The sequence below is a fragment of the Pseudorasbora parva genome, chromosome 3 (genome assembly GCF_024679245.1).
Source record: "Pseudorasbora parva isolate DD20220531a chromosome 3, ASM2467924v1, whole genome shotgun sequence".
Lineage (NCBI taxonomy): Eukaryota > Metazoa > Chordata > Actinopteri > Cypriniformes > Gobionidae > Pseudorasbora > Pseudorasbora parva.
In genome coordinates this window covers 7449926-7467602 of record NC_090174.1, presented here as the reverse complement: position 1 = coordinate 7467602, position 17677 = coordinate 7449926, and the positions used below count along the sequence as shown (strand labels likewise).

The 17677-nt window shown below is 44.4% G+C and overlaps 1 protein-coding gene across 1 annotated transcript in view; it reads right to left on the bottom strand.

The window, feature by feature from the left end:
* LOC137070396 (phosphatidylinositol transfer protein beta isoform-like) overlaps nt 1-17677 on the bottom strand; it is a 45038-nt gene that overhangs the window by 23366 nt on the left and 3995 nt on the right. Inside the window, exons 2-7 of the mRNA XM_067437502.1 lie at nt 14054-14084; nt 12104-12249; nt 11888-11979; nt 11587-11594; nt 4371-4445; nt 1783-1866 (exon numbers count right to left, since the gene is read on the bottom strand). Of these exons, the coding sequence (XP_067293603.1) occupies nt 1783-1866; nt 4371-4445; nt 11587-11594; nt 11888-11979; nt 12104-12249; nt 14054-14084 (436 nt within the window). The remainder of the gene's footprint in view (nt 1-1782; nt 1867-4370; nt 4446-11586; nt 11595-11887; nt 11980-12103; nt 12250-14053; nt 14085-17677) is intronic.

The window sequence follows — 17677 nt, the reverse complement described above, 5'->3', positions numbered from 1 at the left end:
ACGCCAAAGACGTAACCAAAGACATTGTTGAATTGGTCTTGTTTTCTCATATACGTCATTAACTTCACTTGAAAAAAGTAATACAAATGGCATAAAAGAATGTGTCTGTGTCTGTGTCTGTGTGTGTGTGTGTAATTATGTATATGAATAAACACACCTACATGTATGTATTTAAGAAATATTTGCATTTTATATTATATATAATTATATACATTTTTTCTTAAATATACTTGCATGTTTATTCAAATAGACATAATTATACACACACATATTGACAAAACTAAATGAATATATATTACATGTAGGCTACACACACACACACACACACACACACACACACACACACACACACACACACACACACACACACACACACACACACACACACATATATATTATACAGGGATGCAAACTCATTAGAGAAAAAAGGGTGTAAAGTATGTGAACCCCCAAGGGAATAAAATGTGGATTTACAGTTGCTGAAGCTATATGGAAACACTCACCTAGACTCTGTATTTTTATGAACACATATAATATGACTATACAACAAGAATAAAAATGTACACATTTGAGATGATGGTCTGTGTATGCTCCACCCAATCGCACACCAATTGCAGAGATTGACTTTGTGTTGCGCACCACTAAAACAAACTGAGCAGTTCTAGACACTGAAAACACAAGATCAGGAGCTTCTCGTGTGTAAATAAAAAAACAGTGCCTTGCTTCAAGCACAAGCATTTTTGACAGCTTTTGGCATGGTTTGCATTTCATTCCCTGTGGCTCTTTGCAGACTCCTGCAGGACATAAGCATGCAGGAAACTGATGTCAGATTATTTGCCACTTCCTTGTGCTACCTTTTGCCAGGGCCTAATGGCCAAGCAATAACTCTGCAAAATGTCAGTTTTCGAGCAGGTTAAGGGCCTCAAAAGCCTCTGAAACCTTGAAAAAAGTATTATAAATACAGTTGCAAGCAGCGATGACGGGCCCAAGCACTACAGTACCACCCAGTGGCTTTAGGAAAACAACGCACGTTAGACACAAGGATTTAACCTCTGGTCTTGTTGTTAGTGAGTGAAAAAATGTTTTCTTTTCTTTTTTTCTTCTTCTTCTTTTTTTTTACCTGATCTGAATAATGCAAACGTTGGTAATTCCTTTAGTTGCACTTACTTGACGTTATGTGAATGTACACAAAAAATATTGGGAAAAACAAGATTGGGAAAGGCTGAATGGTCCTTGGTAAACAAATGAGAAATATGAAAATAAATGCATTTCTGGGGGGTACAATCTAGCAAACTCAGTGTTTGTTTCCCAGGGATGCATGAACTGATAAAATGTACACCTTCACTGCTTTTATTAAAAATGTCTGCCAAATGCATACATGTAAATAATATACTATAGTACTTCAGTATCTATCAGTCTAAAAAAAATGAACACTAATAAAGACAAAACATCTTGACATTTGAATATGGCTCAGTGAAGGATTTGTGTCCCATTACAACATTTGCCAACTGATGAGTCTGTTGCGCTCAACAGACTGACTGATGTTATCATGCTGGCTGGATGGCTTTCACTGTAGTCTAGAATATTTCATCATCTACAAAGAATTTAAAGAGAATTTATTAATTTTGACAACCTTTCCAGGAAATTACACCTGAGAAATTCTTTTTTAATCCTAGGTTTTCTTTTTCTCATGGGAACCCTGATGATTAAATATGTAAAAGGTTGTCACAGAGGAAGATTAATTTATGTTTGCAACTGTATAGAGTGTAACAGGGTACTTACACCAGGGGCTACTTCTTCGTTGTCTGCAATGTCAATGTGTGTGACCTCCACAGACTTCCATGTAGAACTGTCCAATTTGTGAATCTGTTATTCAAAATGTAGAGGATTTAAGATCACAGTAAATAAGTACAACAATGCACAAAACACATATTTCAAAGAATTTGGAATTTGGAGGCCAAGTCAACACCTCAAAATCGTTGTTGTGCTCCTCAAACCATTCCTGAACCATTTTGCTTTGTGTCAGGGCGCATTATCCTGCTGAAAGAGGCCACAGCCACCAGGGAATATCGTTTCCATGAAAGGGTGTACATGGTCTGCAACAATGCTTAGGTAGGTGGTGCGTTTCAGAGTATCATCCACATGGATGGCAGGACCCAAGGTTTCCCAGCAAATCTGGCAAATCCTACATTTTTACTCTAAATACTAGTATTTTACAAAGCATTTTAGCACTAAAACTAGCTCCTAAATCAATGAAACACTAGGAGTAGTCAAGAGGACACTTAAGTCACTAAGACCAAATCACTAAACAAGGGTTGAATACCTAAACCCGGGGCTAACATAGCACCGGTACCTATAAAACCAGTATGTACCAGACCGAATCAGAATGCAAATTTCAGTTCCTCATTTCAGAGCAATCAAGCGTGCTTTTGCACTTTGGCTGGCGCTGAGCCAGAGACAGACGTGCTCAGCGCTCGTCACATATCACAACGATTCAGTGTTTTCAACCACATCATGTTTATTTTAGGTTTCAGATATTTAAATGTACAGAAGTAGCAGCAAAAACACACTAATGTCTATGGAAGTGGCAATAACACCTTTCTGATAATTATAATTTGACTGTGTTTTAGTCATATCAAGCACACGTTATATAAGTTACTATATAGGTTACTGATAATATCATAATATCAGATAGCTCATGACATAGGTAACAAGTTTGTGAAAAAATTATTATAATTTTTTTAACTACATAAACCGATACAGCTGAGCTGTCATACAGCGCTATTGTGGCTGCTGTGTGTCATGTGAGAAGCACAACACGTTGCCATGGAACAATAAGGCGATGAGTTTTAAATATTTACCCAGAGAATATGGTCATATTTCTGCTAAATACTGCTGAACTTTGAAGATGGTTTTTAACAGAACAGTAGTATCACTACTATTAGTGCTGTTTTTTAGTGTTAAATTAGGCCTATTGTAGTTGGGTTAGGTGGCTTTAGCTTTTACTGTGAATTTAAGTAAATTGTGTTTTGTATCTATTTATATATTTAAGTATACTTTAAACTTTTAATAAATGGTTCAATTTCAAGAATAATTTTTTTAATCAATAAAAAGTCATTCTTTAATGTTTTTTTAAGTATCGGTTCAGGCACCGTTTAGGCACCGGTACCGTTTTAAAACTACCGGTTTGGGACTGGAATCGTAAAAAACCCAAACGATACCCAACCCTAAATCCTATTGGTTGTTACTGCAATTTGCCGAAAGACACTATAAAACACTGAGGAAAAAGTGATAAATGTATCTTTAATAAATAAAAAAGAATAATGTCAGCCATTGTTTTTTACGAGTTTACACTTACAACTGATTGAATAAAGTAAAACAATATAAGCGTATTTGACATGCTGTCCGAAGAGATCAAGGGCTCCAAACTGTTGTGCCTTCTATATTGGATCCAACAGGAATGGTGCAACACACTTATGTGAGTAAAACGTGTTTTTATATGTAATAGTAGTCCCGGGGCTATGTGTTTTCCAGACGTGCTACCAAAACTGGGTGCGCGCACTGTGTGTGTATGTGTGTGGTTCGCGCTTATATCCACCGATCGTGCGGGCCAAGTAATATAAGATTGTAAATACTGTATATGTTGCACGTAAACACCAAGTAATACTGTGATTGATTGGAATAATATTCCAATCAATCGGCAGTGGATTGGAAATAAATCATTGTGTTTGTTTGATAAAGGCATTTATGAGCCCTGTGATCGAGAGAATCATTGTGGTTGACGCTTTCAAAACAATCCCTCCCTCATGTGAACTGAACTGACAGTGGAGCTGAAGGTCATTAAATATGCAAATCTTATCCAATCCTAGCGATGGGCGTTTACTTCCAAGTGTCCAGTGTGGCACGCCCATCAAAACCCAGCGTTCAGGAGAGAGCCTCAAAACCAGTGTAGAAAATAACCTATTACTGATAAGTTATGATGTTTTTGAATGTAAAAACCACACAAAAGTCATTAGTTGACCTCAAAGAACAGTATAAAAAAAGAAAAAAGGTCATGACACCTTTAATTGAGTAGCCACATTGGCCGGTGACTGAAAAAGTTAATTTCAAATCCTCGTTATTGTATCCTGGGATCTTTATTGAAACAGTATTTGAGTGCTTGTCTGCCTGTTAGAGCAACATTGAGAGCTTATCTAATCTAAATTCTTGTTCTCTGTGAGATTTTTTCTGTGCCCGTCTACTGGTTTATTGTTCACCATCATGATGAAGTTAAAAGGGATCTGATATAATGAGCCCACTGAATTCACAGATTGAATGTTTCATGAAAATAAAGAATACATTTTCGAATGAGGATTAACAAACACACTTACATTCTCTAGTGTTCCAAGGTCAGGTTTGTGCCATGTCTCAATTTTGATGAAAAAATCATCCTTCATGTACTCATTCTGTGAGAACAAACATGTGAGCATTTTATTGTCTTTTTATTGTAAATTACCATATGGTAGGTCTATGTGCATACAAAATAAAACATATAAGCTAACATTTTAAAAGAGATATATTCATAAAATAACTCTTAAAGGGATAATTCACCCAAAAAGGAACATTGTGTCATCATTTACTAACCTCATGTTGGTCCAAACCTGTATGAGTTTCTTTCTTCTGCTGAACATAAAATAAGATATTTGGAAAAATGTCTGTAACCAAGCAGATAGAGCGTCTCGGTTACGTATGTAACCCTCGTTCCCTGAGGAGGGAACGGAGACGTAACGTCAGTGACTGACGAATGGGGGTTTCGCCTAGAAGCAAATCATCTTCGAGATCTTAGAAAGCGCCCAATGGCAGTGCCAATGCCATGGGCATGCGAATTTGCATGCGTAACTCCGCCTACCCACCTGGGTATATAAGGAAGTAGCTGGCATGAATCGCATTATGTTACCTGCTGAGGAGCCAAGACTGAACTCTCGGCCGTTCCAGCGGTACAGCGGAAGTGGCAGCGGGACGTTACGTCTCCGTTCCCTCCTCAGGGAACGAGGGTTACATACGTAACCGAGACGTTCCCTTTCGTTCAGTCACTCCGACGTAACGTCAGTGACTGACGAATGGGGGTCCCAATGCAATCACGCCACTCGGCTGTCTTCCAGTGCCCTGCGCAAGCGTGAGAACCCTGATGCAAGCAGAGCGGTCAAAGGCCTCTACTTAACGCAGGAATACCAAGGTACACTGGGAGGCATATTCCAGGAGGAGATATGCGCCAAGATGCCTACCCGTAGGGAGGACTTAGGGATACACGTATGACCCCGGGGGGCTGCATACGGAAGATCACTGGGGTACCAGCCGAAGGTGGATTTTTAACCCCAGGAGGTGGCAAGGTTGCCAAGGGAATACACCCGCTCAGGGAGGCTTACGGTGGAATACACATGTGGGGGTCGCCGGAGGGGAACCAAGCACATGGGGCACCTGGCCGGACACGAGTGTCTGGGCTAAGGGCAGACTTACTGGCGTCGGCGTCGTCAGTGCTGGAGGAGCTCAGGGCTCTCGGGGAACTCACCTGAGAAGAATATCGCACGTATCCAGTCCGTGGAGTGGAATGGCGAGCAAGCGAAGACACCTGAGCCAATCCATTACCGGCCACTTGTAGAGGCGAGTACATAGTCGGATACAGGCTCCACTCGGAGGTTATAAAACCTGGCGAATGTGTTTGGTGTCGCCCAGCCTGCAGCTCTGCAGATGTCTGTCAGCGGAGCGCCATGTGCTAAAGCCCAAGAGGAGGCCACACTCCGGGTGGAATGGGCCCTGACCCCAAGGGGACATGGGCGTCCCTGCTGCTGGTAAGCCAAAACAATGGTGTCCACTATCCAGTGAGACAGCCTTTGCTTTGAGAGAGCCTTCCCTTCAGCTTCCCACCATAACAGACAAAGAGCTGGTCTGAGGTCCTGAAACACTGCGTCCTGTCTACGTAAGCGCGAAGGGCGCGTACTGGACAGAGCAATGCCAAGGCTGGGTCTGCCTCCTCCAAAGGCAGCGCTTGCAGGTTCACCACCTGGTCTCTGAACAGAGTGGTGGGAACCTTGGGCACATATCCAGGCCGGGGTCTCAGGATCACGTGAGAGTCAGCCGGCCCGAATTCCAGGCACGTTTCGTCAACCGAAAATGCCTGCAGGTCCCCTACCCTCTTGATGGAGGCCAATGCGGTCAGGAGTGCTGTCTTATAGACAAGAACTTAACATCTACTGACCGCAAAGGCTCAAATGGGGCCCTCTGCAGAGCACTTAGAACTACTGAGAGGTCCCAAGAGGGTATGAGAGGAGCACAAGGAGGAAGAAGTCTCCTCGCACCCCTCAGGAACCTGATGACCAGGTCGTGCTTACTTACCATTTTCCCGTCCAAGAGGTCATGGTAGGCGGCGATAGCGGCCACATAAACCTTCAGGGTGGATGGAGACAGCCTTCGATCCAACCCTTCCTGGAGGAAAGAGAGCACAGACCCGATCGGGCATTTCCAGGGGTCTTCATGGCGAGAAGAGCACCAATTGACGAAGAGGTTCCACTTCAACGCATAGGCCTGTCTCGTGGACTCGGCCCAAGCGGAAGTGATGGTAGCCACCACCGGAGGTGGTAGGGTACTCAAACCTGCCGCGTCCCGTCCAGGAGCCACACGTGGAGGTTCCAAAGATCGGGACGCGGGTGCCACAGGGTGCCCCGTCTCTGAGAGAGTAGGTCCTGTCTCAGAGGGATTGGCCAGGGAGGGGCTGTCGCAAGGAGCACTAGTTCTGGGAACCAGGTCCGGCCGTGCCAGTACGGGGCGACCAAGATGACCTGCTCCTTGTCCTCCCTGACCTTGCACAGAAAACGTGCAAGAAGGCTCACTGGGGGAACGCATACTTGCGTCGGCCCCGCGGCCAGCTGTGCGCCAGTGCGTCCGTGCCGAGTGTGCCCTCGGTCAGGGAAAAGTACAGGCTGCGGTGGGACGAGTCGTGAGAGGCAAACAGAACTACCTGTGCGTCCCCGAACTGATCCCAATCAGCTGGACCGACTGGGGATGGAGTCTCCACTCCCCAGGGATTGGCTGAACCCGTGGGAGCTCGTCGGCTGCACGGTTCAGGATCCCCGGGATATGGACAGCACGAAGGGACCTCAGGCGCTTCTGACTCCATAAAACGAGATGGCGGGCGAGTTGAGACATGCGGCGGGAGCGTAGACCGCCCTGGCGGTTGAAGTACGCTACTACGGCCGTGTTGTCCGATCTGACTAGTACGTGTTGACCCTTCAGCAACGCTCGGAAGCGGTGCAGGGCGAACCGTACTGCCAGCAACTCGAGGCAATTGATATGCAGGCGGCTCTGGCTCTCTGACCAAGAACCGGCGGCTGCATGTCCATTGCACATGGCACCCCAACCCGTGGTGGACGCATCTGTTGACACAACAACATGCCGGGAAACTCGTTCTAAGGGCACTCCTGCCCGTAGAAAGCTGAGGTTCGACCACTGGGTGAGTGTCTGTCTGCAGGCCTGAGTCCCTGGGACCCGGAGCGTGCCAGACTGCCATGAACATCTCGGGACTCGATCGCGAAGCCAGTGCTGAAGCGGTCTCATATGAAGCAATCCGAGCGGCGTCACCGCAGCTGCAGATGCCATATGCCCCAGGAGCCTCTGAAATAGTTTCAGTGGAACCGCACTCTTGCTCTCTATCTGCCTGAGGCAAGTCAGCAGCGACTGCGCACGCAAGCCGGTAAGCTGCGCGCACATGGCGACCGAGTCGATCTCCATACTGAGAAAAGAGATCCTCTGCACGGGGCAGAGTTAGCTCTTCTCCCAGTTGACCCGAAGGCCCAAACGAGCTAAGTGGTGGAGAACCAGGTCTCTGTGTTCGCACACCCGGTCCCGAGAGTGGCCCAGTATGAGCCAGTCGTCGAGATAGTTCAGGATGCGAACCCCTTGTTGCCTGAGTGGCGCAAGGGCTGCCTCGACAATCTTCGTGAAGACGCGAGGGGACAGAGCTAGCCCGAATGGTAGTACGGCATACTGATATGCCCGCCCTTCGAACGCAAACCGCAGGAACGGTCTGTGTCGCGGAAGGATGGACACATGGAAGTACGCGTCCTTCAGGTCGATCGCTGCAAACCAATCGCATGGACGAACGCATTCGAAAAGGCGTTTCGCAGTCAACATCCTGAACGGAAGCCTGAACAGGGATCGGTTCAGGACGCGAAGGTCCAGGATCGGTCGTAACCCACCGGATTTCTTCGGTACAATGAAGTAAGGGCTGAGAAGCCGGACTTCATCTCGGCTGGAGGGACGAGCTCGACCGCAACCTTCGCCAGTAGGGTCGCGATCTCCGCACGCATGACTGGGGCATTGGACCCCACCACGGTGTACCGGACACCCCGGAAGCGGGGAGGAGCTCGCGCGAACTGAATCGCGTAGCCGAGCCGGATGGTCCGTGCGACCCAGCGGGACAGACCCGGCAGCTGTAGCCACGCTCCCAGGGAGTGTACCAACGGGGTCACGCGGAGCACCGGCGTACCCTCGGTGGGGCAGCGAGGCAGCGTTACCGGCCCGGACTCGGGTGGCGTAGCGGCCTGGTGTCGGGGCGGCGGTAACGGCTGCGCCCTGACAGAGGAGACCAGGGAAGGACTCGCGTTCCACTGGGGTCTGCTCTGAGAGGGGGCTGGCGACAGAGAGGGACGAGAGCGGCGTGGCCCGGGGGCGGCGCACACTGCCGTCACCGGTCTCTGGGTGCTCAGGGATGGGTTAATCAGTTCTTTCTACAAAGGTTGCTGCTGACCCGTGGGCCAGCAGCTGGACAAAGGATTCTCCCCCGGCCCTCCACCGGGGGAAGGGGCGGACCTGCCACCGTCCCATGAAAGAACTGCCCATCCCAGAGCTGTCCGCGTCCGGAGCGCCGCTGGCCTTATTTTCAGCAGGCTGCGGGGCTGGCGCGGACTGGGACGGCTTCCTGCAGCGCGCCCTGTGGCGTGGCCAGGGTGAAGGCTGCTGCTGTGGCCACGCGGGAGGGGGTCGCAGGAAGTCGCCCAGGCGGCGAGGAGGCTGAGGCAACTGTGCCGGCGGCGCTTAGGTGCAGCAGCGGGCCGCCGGGGCAGATGGCCTCAGTCTGCCTCTGGGGACAGCCAAGAACTGTTGGGCGCAGTCCCTGACTGTGCCGCCGATAAGGCCGGCCTGGGATATGGGCGAGCTGAGGAGGCGGGCTCACTCAGCCGTCCCACATCGACCAAGTAAGGCCAGTTGTCTTTCCCGGACCACAGCTGTGGACATCTCCTGACCCAGGGGGCGTGTGGTCACCTATGCCGCGCTGGGCGGGATCGGTGGCGGCACGCCTTCCTCGAGGCAGTGTTACCGGCCCGGACTCGGGTGGCATAGCGGCCCGGTGTCGAGGCACTGGTAACGACTGCGCCCTGACAGAGGAGACCAGGGAAGGACTCGCGTTCCACTGGGGTCTGCTCTGCGAGGGGGCTCGTAAGCCCTGGATCAGCTCTGTCCTCGTGCATACGCATCGGGGCGGCAGCTTACCCCATAACACTGCTGGACTACGCCACCGAAGTAGACGAGCCAGCAGGCTTGGGAGGGCGCTTAGGATAGCCTCACCGCGTCAAGTCAAAGCACTCAGTGGACACCGAAGTGCGCAACAGAGCACCTGACCAAGGGGGAGGGACCCCAGTGTACCCTTAGGCCGCGACCCCTCGAGGGCAGAGAAGGCGGAGGAGGCCACCAAACGGTCGCGGGAAGACCCGGAGATCTCCCGGACCGCGTGCACTCCTCATGCATCTCAGGAGCGAAATGGCATTGGGGGCGGGGCCCGCAGCTGTCGGGTGCCACCTCCAAAAACCAATCGCCCAACCGCGAGCACTCGTGACAGGGCGGAGATTCACACCAGCCCGAGGCTCGCGGCTGCCCGAGATAACATGGCTGTCAACTCTAGGTCAGATTCTACAGTGCTACCACACCCGGAGGCGGAGCATAGCCGAATCGTCATCCCCAAAGGACTCTAGCCCACCTTGAGATGCGGCAATCGACCTCTCGCCGCTATCTGGAGTATGAACGAAACGAACGGGGCGTCAGCAGACGGTCCCGCTGTTTCAGTCCAACACTCACTGGAAGCGATGTGCAAGAGGGCGGGAGTGGCCCGAGGAATGATCGTCGGGGTTCTTAATACCACAGCACCGCCCTCAGGTCACCCTGGCCACCAGCCAAAGTACCACCTCTCTCGGAGATGGTAGATCGGGGTGTGGCAGAGGGGACTCTCTCTCTTTACAGAGATCATTGAGTCTCGACCACAACATCGCGATGGTCATGTTCCCACAGAGGGAACACAGCACATCCACAAACACTGTCCGAACGTGCTGGGCCCAAACACGTCGAGCAGTGAATGCGTCCCAAAGACAGCAACAGATATCGACTGCACCCGGAAGTGCGCGGGCAACCCGTCTTGAAAAAGACGTGCCACACGCAAGCTCTTTTTGTGAGAGGAAGCTCTGCAGAGTGCCGAAGCGCCCAGGGAAAACACACACAGCTGTTGCAGATCACTGCACAGATCAGCAGGCAGGCAATGTGAGATCGCTGGAACGCGCCGTTACACCAACACCCTGGAGAACCGCTCGTCTCGAAGACTGAAGAGAGGACTTCAGAATTCAGGCTTGCCGGAGTGAAGAGATGCTCTTGGCTCCGAAGCAGAAACATAATGCGATTCATGCCAGCTACTTCCTTATATACCCAGGTGGGTAGGCGGAGTTACGCATGCAAATTCGCATGCCCATGGCATTGGCACTGCCATTGGGCGCTTTCTAAGATCTCGAAGATGATTGGCTTCTAGGCGAAACCCCCATTCGTCAGTCACTGACGTTACGTCGGAGTGACTGAACGAAAGGGAACAACCATTCACTTCCAATAGTATTTTTTCCCTACTATGGTAGTGAATGGTTGCTCTATCTGTTTGGATACAGACATTCTTCCAAATATCTTATTTTATGTTCAGCAGAAGAAAGAAACTCATACAGGTTTGGACCAACATGAGGGTGAGTAAATGATGACAATTTTCATTTTTGGGTGAACTATCCCTTTAAATAGATTAAACCACAAAGAAAAAGCTTCATGCGGCAAGGTTACATTTTAAAATGGGGTGAAATAATAAAATCAGCTATAATTTTAAAGATTGGGGTCAGTTAAAAAAAAATATTCACAATCAGTCACAGAATAACGTAACGTTCGTAAATAACGTTAAAACAGGTTATTTGAAATAATTGTTTAAAATAAATTTTAAATAAATCTTGTGGAAGTCTACTCAAATAAATGCAGTCACAGGAAACATATTTCAAATAATATTTATGACTGTATACGTGTGTATACAATTTTTTACATAATTGTTTTGGAGTGACCATCATTATCATGGTATTAGCAAACAGCAAATACAGGTTATGTCAGGCTATAACATTTACTTAAGCAATAGAAAAAAAATCAAGAAAACTGTGACAAACCATTCCACAGGATCTTGAAAACAGACATTCCTTACACATGATAAACAAAAAGAGCTCTTTTCATTTAAGACAACCAACGAAATGTTTTCAGTGCACTTACCGTTACAACTGTGACAAACATGTAAAGCAAACAAGAGAAAAAAAACATACAATTAGAGGTTACACCAATAAATTAAAACTGGTAACTTAAATAAGTATCTATATATAAAAAGTAAAATTAAAACCTAAAAAACTGAAACATGATTTATTATACATAAAGAAAGTGCAACTTATTTAGGTTCAATCTTTAAAATACAAATTAACTGATGAAGCCAAAAAAAAATGTGCATATGTTTACTGTGCACATCTCTAACCTGACAGTCTGTGTAACCGATAAGCTTGTTTCAAAGTTTTCCACCCACTTGTTCTGCAGTAAGGGTAGGCATTCCAGGCCTTTTCATGAAACACAAGCGAGCCTTCAGGAGCAATCACCTTTACAAAGCTTGGGACTTTGCTGGGCAGCAGAACATGCAGAACGAAAACACAAAGGTTGTTTGAAATGTATGTATGAACTACGTGTACTAAAAGCCAGACTTCTCATTGTACGCATACAGGTGTGCACGTCCACATCTTCATACCTTTTGAGATGGTAGATTTTGTGCGTGTACTGTCCTTTCTCGCCATCTTTTTCATAGGGCTCATTCTTTAATATCTCTATGCCCTCTCCTCCACCGGTCTCATTCTTGCTGGCTTCTGCCACAGAGTACAGCTGCCCTACTTGATACTGAAAAAAACATAATAGCCAATAACATTTAGCCTATGAATTCAAAGTGCAGATCGATGCACACTCTCACGGCTGATGTTGCCCACAACCCATTGCGAGTTGGACGAGGATTCGTTTAGAACTACAAAAGCAGATAAAAAGTGTTAAAAAAAATACAAACATGACGGATGTGTGAGTCCGACGGTTAAGTAGAGAGAGGTTTAGATAAAGGTTTGAGTGATTAATTATCAGTATTTAACCTGACGAAAAGATATTTATTCAGTGTTGTCCACATTATATTTCACCTGCAGCAGCATTGTGAACTTTTGGTATTACATATATGGCCATTAACCTTTAAATGTTTCATAAAGTAAACATTTTTTAATATATATATATATATATATATATATATATATATATATATATATATATATATATTAAATTAAAACACATGAGTCTCATTAAAGACCCACACATAGCAAATCGACATGCTACTACATTTCTCTCCGATGCGGAAGGAAATTTGTGCCCTCAGGCGGGTGTGTTACATAACTATCATAATCCGGTGTACTGTATTTTGCGTACGTGAGTTTTTGTTGTAGATGGCTATTGCTGTGCGTTTAGCTAGAATGCCATACAAAACCAACCCATTGGGCCACTGAATCTGCATTAACGACAACAGCTGGGGCAACAGCCTTAGTCCTAATGGGTTGTTATCATAGCTATCAAAATCCAGTGTTCGGCATTTTGCGTACGTGAGTTTTTGTTGTAGATGTCTATTAAAAAAAAAAAATAAATAAATAAATAAATTGTGTACTGTGCTAATTAATTGAGATTTCTTACAGCTCTTACAGGTTGCTGGCCTTGTCTGTTTCGTTGCTTCTATTGCTCTCCCCTTTTTTGTAAGTCGCTTTGGATAAAAGCGTCTGCTAAATGATTAAATGTAAATGTAAAATGTAAATGTAAACTGAATGTGGAGGATTTCAAATGTGACGACTCCGATGATTGACAGAGCAGTTTAAACAGTGATGGGATGCACGTAACTAAGCGACATAGTCTGTTAAAGATGACGAAGTAGCATGTCCCAAAGCTTGCATACTTTTCTGCTACACACTCAAAAGTATGTACTCTTTCTTCACAAAAAGAGTATATACTTTCAGGTCGTAGTATAAGTAGGCGATTTGGGATGCTGCAAATGTCTACATGCCTAAATTCATTGAGTTGCTGCCATGTGATTGGCTGATTAGATATTTGCTTTAACGGGCAGGTGTACCTAATAAAGTGGCCGGTGTGTGTACAGTTATAATAAAAAAGTCTACTCACCCCTGTTAAAATTTGCAGCTTTTTCAGTAAAAAAGTAGAGGACGCAATGCTAACCCTCTTACATTGCTATACTGAAGCCTTGGATCACAAGTATGCTGACCAATGGCACTCAAGCACACAAAATATTGGCAGGCTCCTCCAATTGAAGCCCTCTTGAAGTGTGCTGAGACCCACTAGTGGGGTTAAGAACCACTGAACTATACCCTATTTTAATTTTTAAATTTGAGATTGCTTTGGTATTTTAGAATTTGTTGGTCACTGCATAATTCCCATAGTTCAATTTCTGTTATTTCATAGATTTGATCTAAAATATGGAATCTAAAATATGGAAAATAGTAATAATAAGAGAGTAGGTGTCCAAACGTTTGACTGTATGCTACTGTTTTAAAACTACAACCTATGTTCACAGTCTTTCACATGAGTTAAATAATTTATAAAGGAATGTGACAGTATAGATTTATATTTAGCTGCTATTTAAAAAATAAAGCAATAATAAACTCACCTCTTCAACAGTGCATGGCAAAACAATGCGGCTGAAACACACAGAGAGATATTGAAATGAGACTTACACACACAAAAAAGACAAAACAACAATTTACAAATAATATTCTTGGTGAGGAAAGAACATGACAGGCACAGGAGATATTGTCATTCACCCAAAAGGAAAATTCTGTCATAATTGTCTCACCCTCATGTTGTTCCAAACCTGTATGTTCTTTCTTCTATGAAACACAAAGGAAGGATTTTTTATTTATTTTTTAATTCAAAAAGGGGGTCTTCTCTAATGATGTGTTTATCGGCATGAGGGCAGGACAATTTGTCACTAACATCCAGTGGGCTGTTGTCACATGCCTGTCCTGTCTTGTGTGCACATGTGGGTTTGTTATGTTATGTACTGTCTACGTATCCCGTTCCCCTGTGACTTCTACGTGGTATGTGTTTAGTTTCCATTTATGTATTTTCTAGTTTATGTTTTCCCCCTCGTGGGTTGTTGTTTTGAGTTTATGTTTTATTTGTTATAAATAAATATCTTATTTTCTGCACTTGAGTCCTCGCACCATTTTCCTTTGTCTGTGACGTGACAGCTGTATGCAAGTTATAAAAAATATCAAACCCATATGTACAGTATACACTATATTGTATTGGGACATTGTGTTGTATTGTATTGTATTGTAGTGTTGTCACGATACCAAAATTATGACTTCGATACGATACCAGACTAAAATATCGATATATCGATAATAAATCGATACCACAGTAAAAAAAAAAAAAAGATAAGATGCTTATATGACAACAGAACTTGTTATTATTCATTGTTATTTTTTTACTAAAAATTCATGTGGCCAACATGTTCCTTAGGGTGGGGCATCGTTTTGATTTGAACAATTATTGATCAATTGATCAATTACTATTAAAATTATCTCAATGTATTTTTTACAATGGGGTAATTGTGTTGCAATAGCTTACACACAGCACAAGAAAGCTTGATTTCGAATGGTAAATTGAATTTATAAAGACGAGTAAACAGTAATAAAATAAGGACAAATAAACAGATTACAAACAATAGCACAAATAAATGCAATAGAATAGAAGATACAAATTAAATAGACTGCTTTATTTTTTCAGGTAGGTCTAACATTCAGATAAGAAGCTGAATAAAAACATGCATAGTTATTACATTTAAAACAACATTGGATAATGTTCTTTGTAAAAAATTCAATAGCCTACAGATGAAACTATTAAAGTTACACAAGTTGATCAGTCAAGAGCAGTTGATCGTTTGTCTTTTTGTAGGTTGAATAACAAATGACTGCGGTCCCTTTAAGACTGACACACGCATGGATCCTGAACACTGTTCCTGTTACTCATTCTTCCTGAACTGTTTGCGACTGTGTTTACTCTTCCAGATGTGCACTGATAATTCTTTGAGTGTATTTGACCAATAATAAGCTGGAAAAAGAAGCAAATGTTTGCACTTGTATCATGTCAGAGGCGGCTTTATTACGGTAGGCTATGTATGTGCGCTTCAGACGTGAGCACGAAATCTGCAGGGATTAGTAGAATTAATTTATGTGCAATCCCGCGCGAAATTCAGACCGATCACACACTAACACTAACACACTGTCATGAGGAAAAAGTCCAGCAGAACGCGCGCTCGCCGTGCTCAGAGGTTAACCGGGCTGAGTGAGAATATGCCGGTGTGTGTCAACTCGCTTTCGGTCGGAGAGGAGAGCGCAGCTGGTATCGATACTGTAAAAGCTGAGAATCGTATCGTTTCAGATATTCCAGTATAGATAAATATCGAAATATCGATATTTTTGACAACACTATTGTATTGTATATAAGTATTGGGACATCCCACCAAATAACTGAATTCAGGTGTTCCAATCACTTTCATGGCCACAGGTGTATAAAAAGAAATAAAAAGAAAAGTATAAAAAGAAAAATTCCTCACTACTAAATATTCCACGGTTAACTGTTAGTGGCATTATAACAAAGTGAAAGCAATTGGGAACAACAGCAACTCAATCATGAAGTGGTAGGCCACGTAAACTCACAGAGCGGGGTCAGCGCATGCTGAGGCGCACATGGTGCAGAAGTCGCCAACTTTCTTAAGAGTCAATAGCTACAGCCCTCCAAACTTTGTGTGGCCTTCAGATTAGCTCATGAACAGTGCGTAGAGAGCTTCATGGAATGGGTTTCCATGGCCGAGCAGCTGCATCTAAGCATTTCATCACCAAATGCAATGCACAGTGTCAGATGGAGTGGTGTAAAGCACGCCGCCACTGAGGAGTCAAGACGTGTTCTCTGGAGCAACCAATCGTGCTTCTCTGTCTGGGATAGACGAGTCTGAGTTTGCTGGTTGCCAGGAGAATGGTACTTCCCTGACTGCATTATGCCTAATGTAAACTTTGTTGATAGGGGATTATGGTGTGGGGTTGTTTTTCAGGGGTTGGGCTTGGCCCCTTAGTTCGAGTGAAAGGAATGCTTAATGTTTTAGCATACCATACTAAGATATTTTGGACAATTTATGCTCCCAACTTTATGGGAACAGTTTGAGGACTGCTTCAACATGACTGTGCACCAGTGCACAAAGCAAGGTCCATAAAGAGATGGATGAGCGATTGGTTGGAAACTTAAATGGCCTGATCAGAGTCCTGACCTCAACCCGATAGTAGGGCTGTTTCGAATGCCATTTTTTGAGCTTCGAAGCTTAGGTGGCAATCAATATCGAATATTCGAAGCTTCGGTGGGTGGGGCTAAATATATAATAATAGTGTCGGTTTGCATTTGTATCATCTTTCACGACTTCACGTTTCACTCTTCGGCATCGTAAATGTGTTGCGGCAGACCCAGTGGAGTGCAGTGTTGCATTTGGTGCAATATGATCAGGTGGCACACATTCTTTAAATATTAATAAACATTTAATAATCTTTTAAATAGAACAGTTTCTGGTACGCATTACACGGGCAGGTTTATGCTCCGAAAACGGACAGTGCACAAGTGATACAAAACACAAAGTCTGTTGAGCGAACTGTAATAAATAAAGAACACGGTAGCATGCTTATAAACAGTTGAATAAGAATAAATGAATTGTTTTTAAAATTACACAAAAATTTAATATCTATTACAATTCGTTTTATTCTATATAAGGGATTTATTTTGACTTATTCTGACTTTTTGTTAATTTAAATCTTTAAAATGCGCAATGCTTTTATTGAAAGCATGTTGCTGTGTTTTTTTTAAATTTATTATTATTATTTCAAGCATGAGTGAGAATGAGTCCGCGACGGAAGTCACATGTTGAAAAAAAAAAAGAATATTCGAATCGTAAAAATTGAAAATCGAATGCCACCTCACCGAACGAATATTCGATTATTCTAGTACAGCCCTACCCGTTAGAAAACCTTCGGGATGAATTAGAGCGGAGACTGCACCAGCACCCTGACCTCACAACTGCGCTTCTAGAAGAATGGTAAAAAAAATAAAAAATAAAAATAATCCCATACACCCCTTAACCTTGTGAAAAGCCTTTCCAGAAGAGTTGAAGCTGTTATAGTTGTAAAGGGTGAGCCAACTCCATATTAAACCCTACGGATTAAGAATGGGATGTCATTAAAGTTCA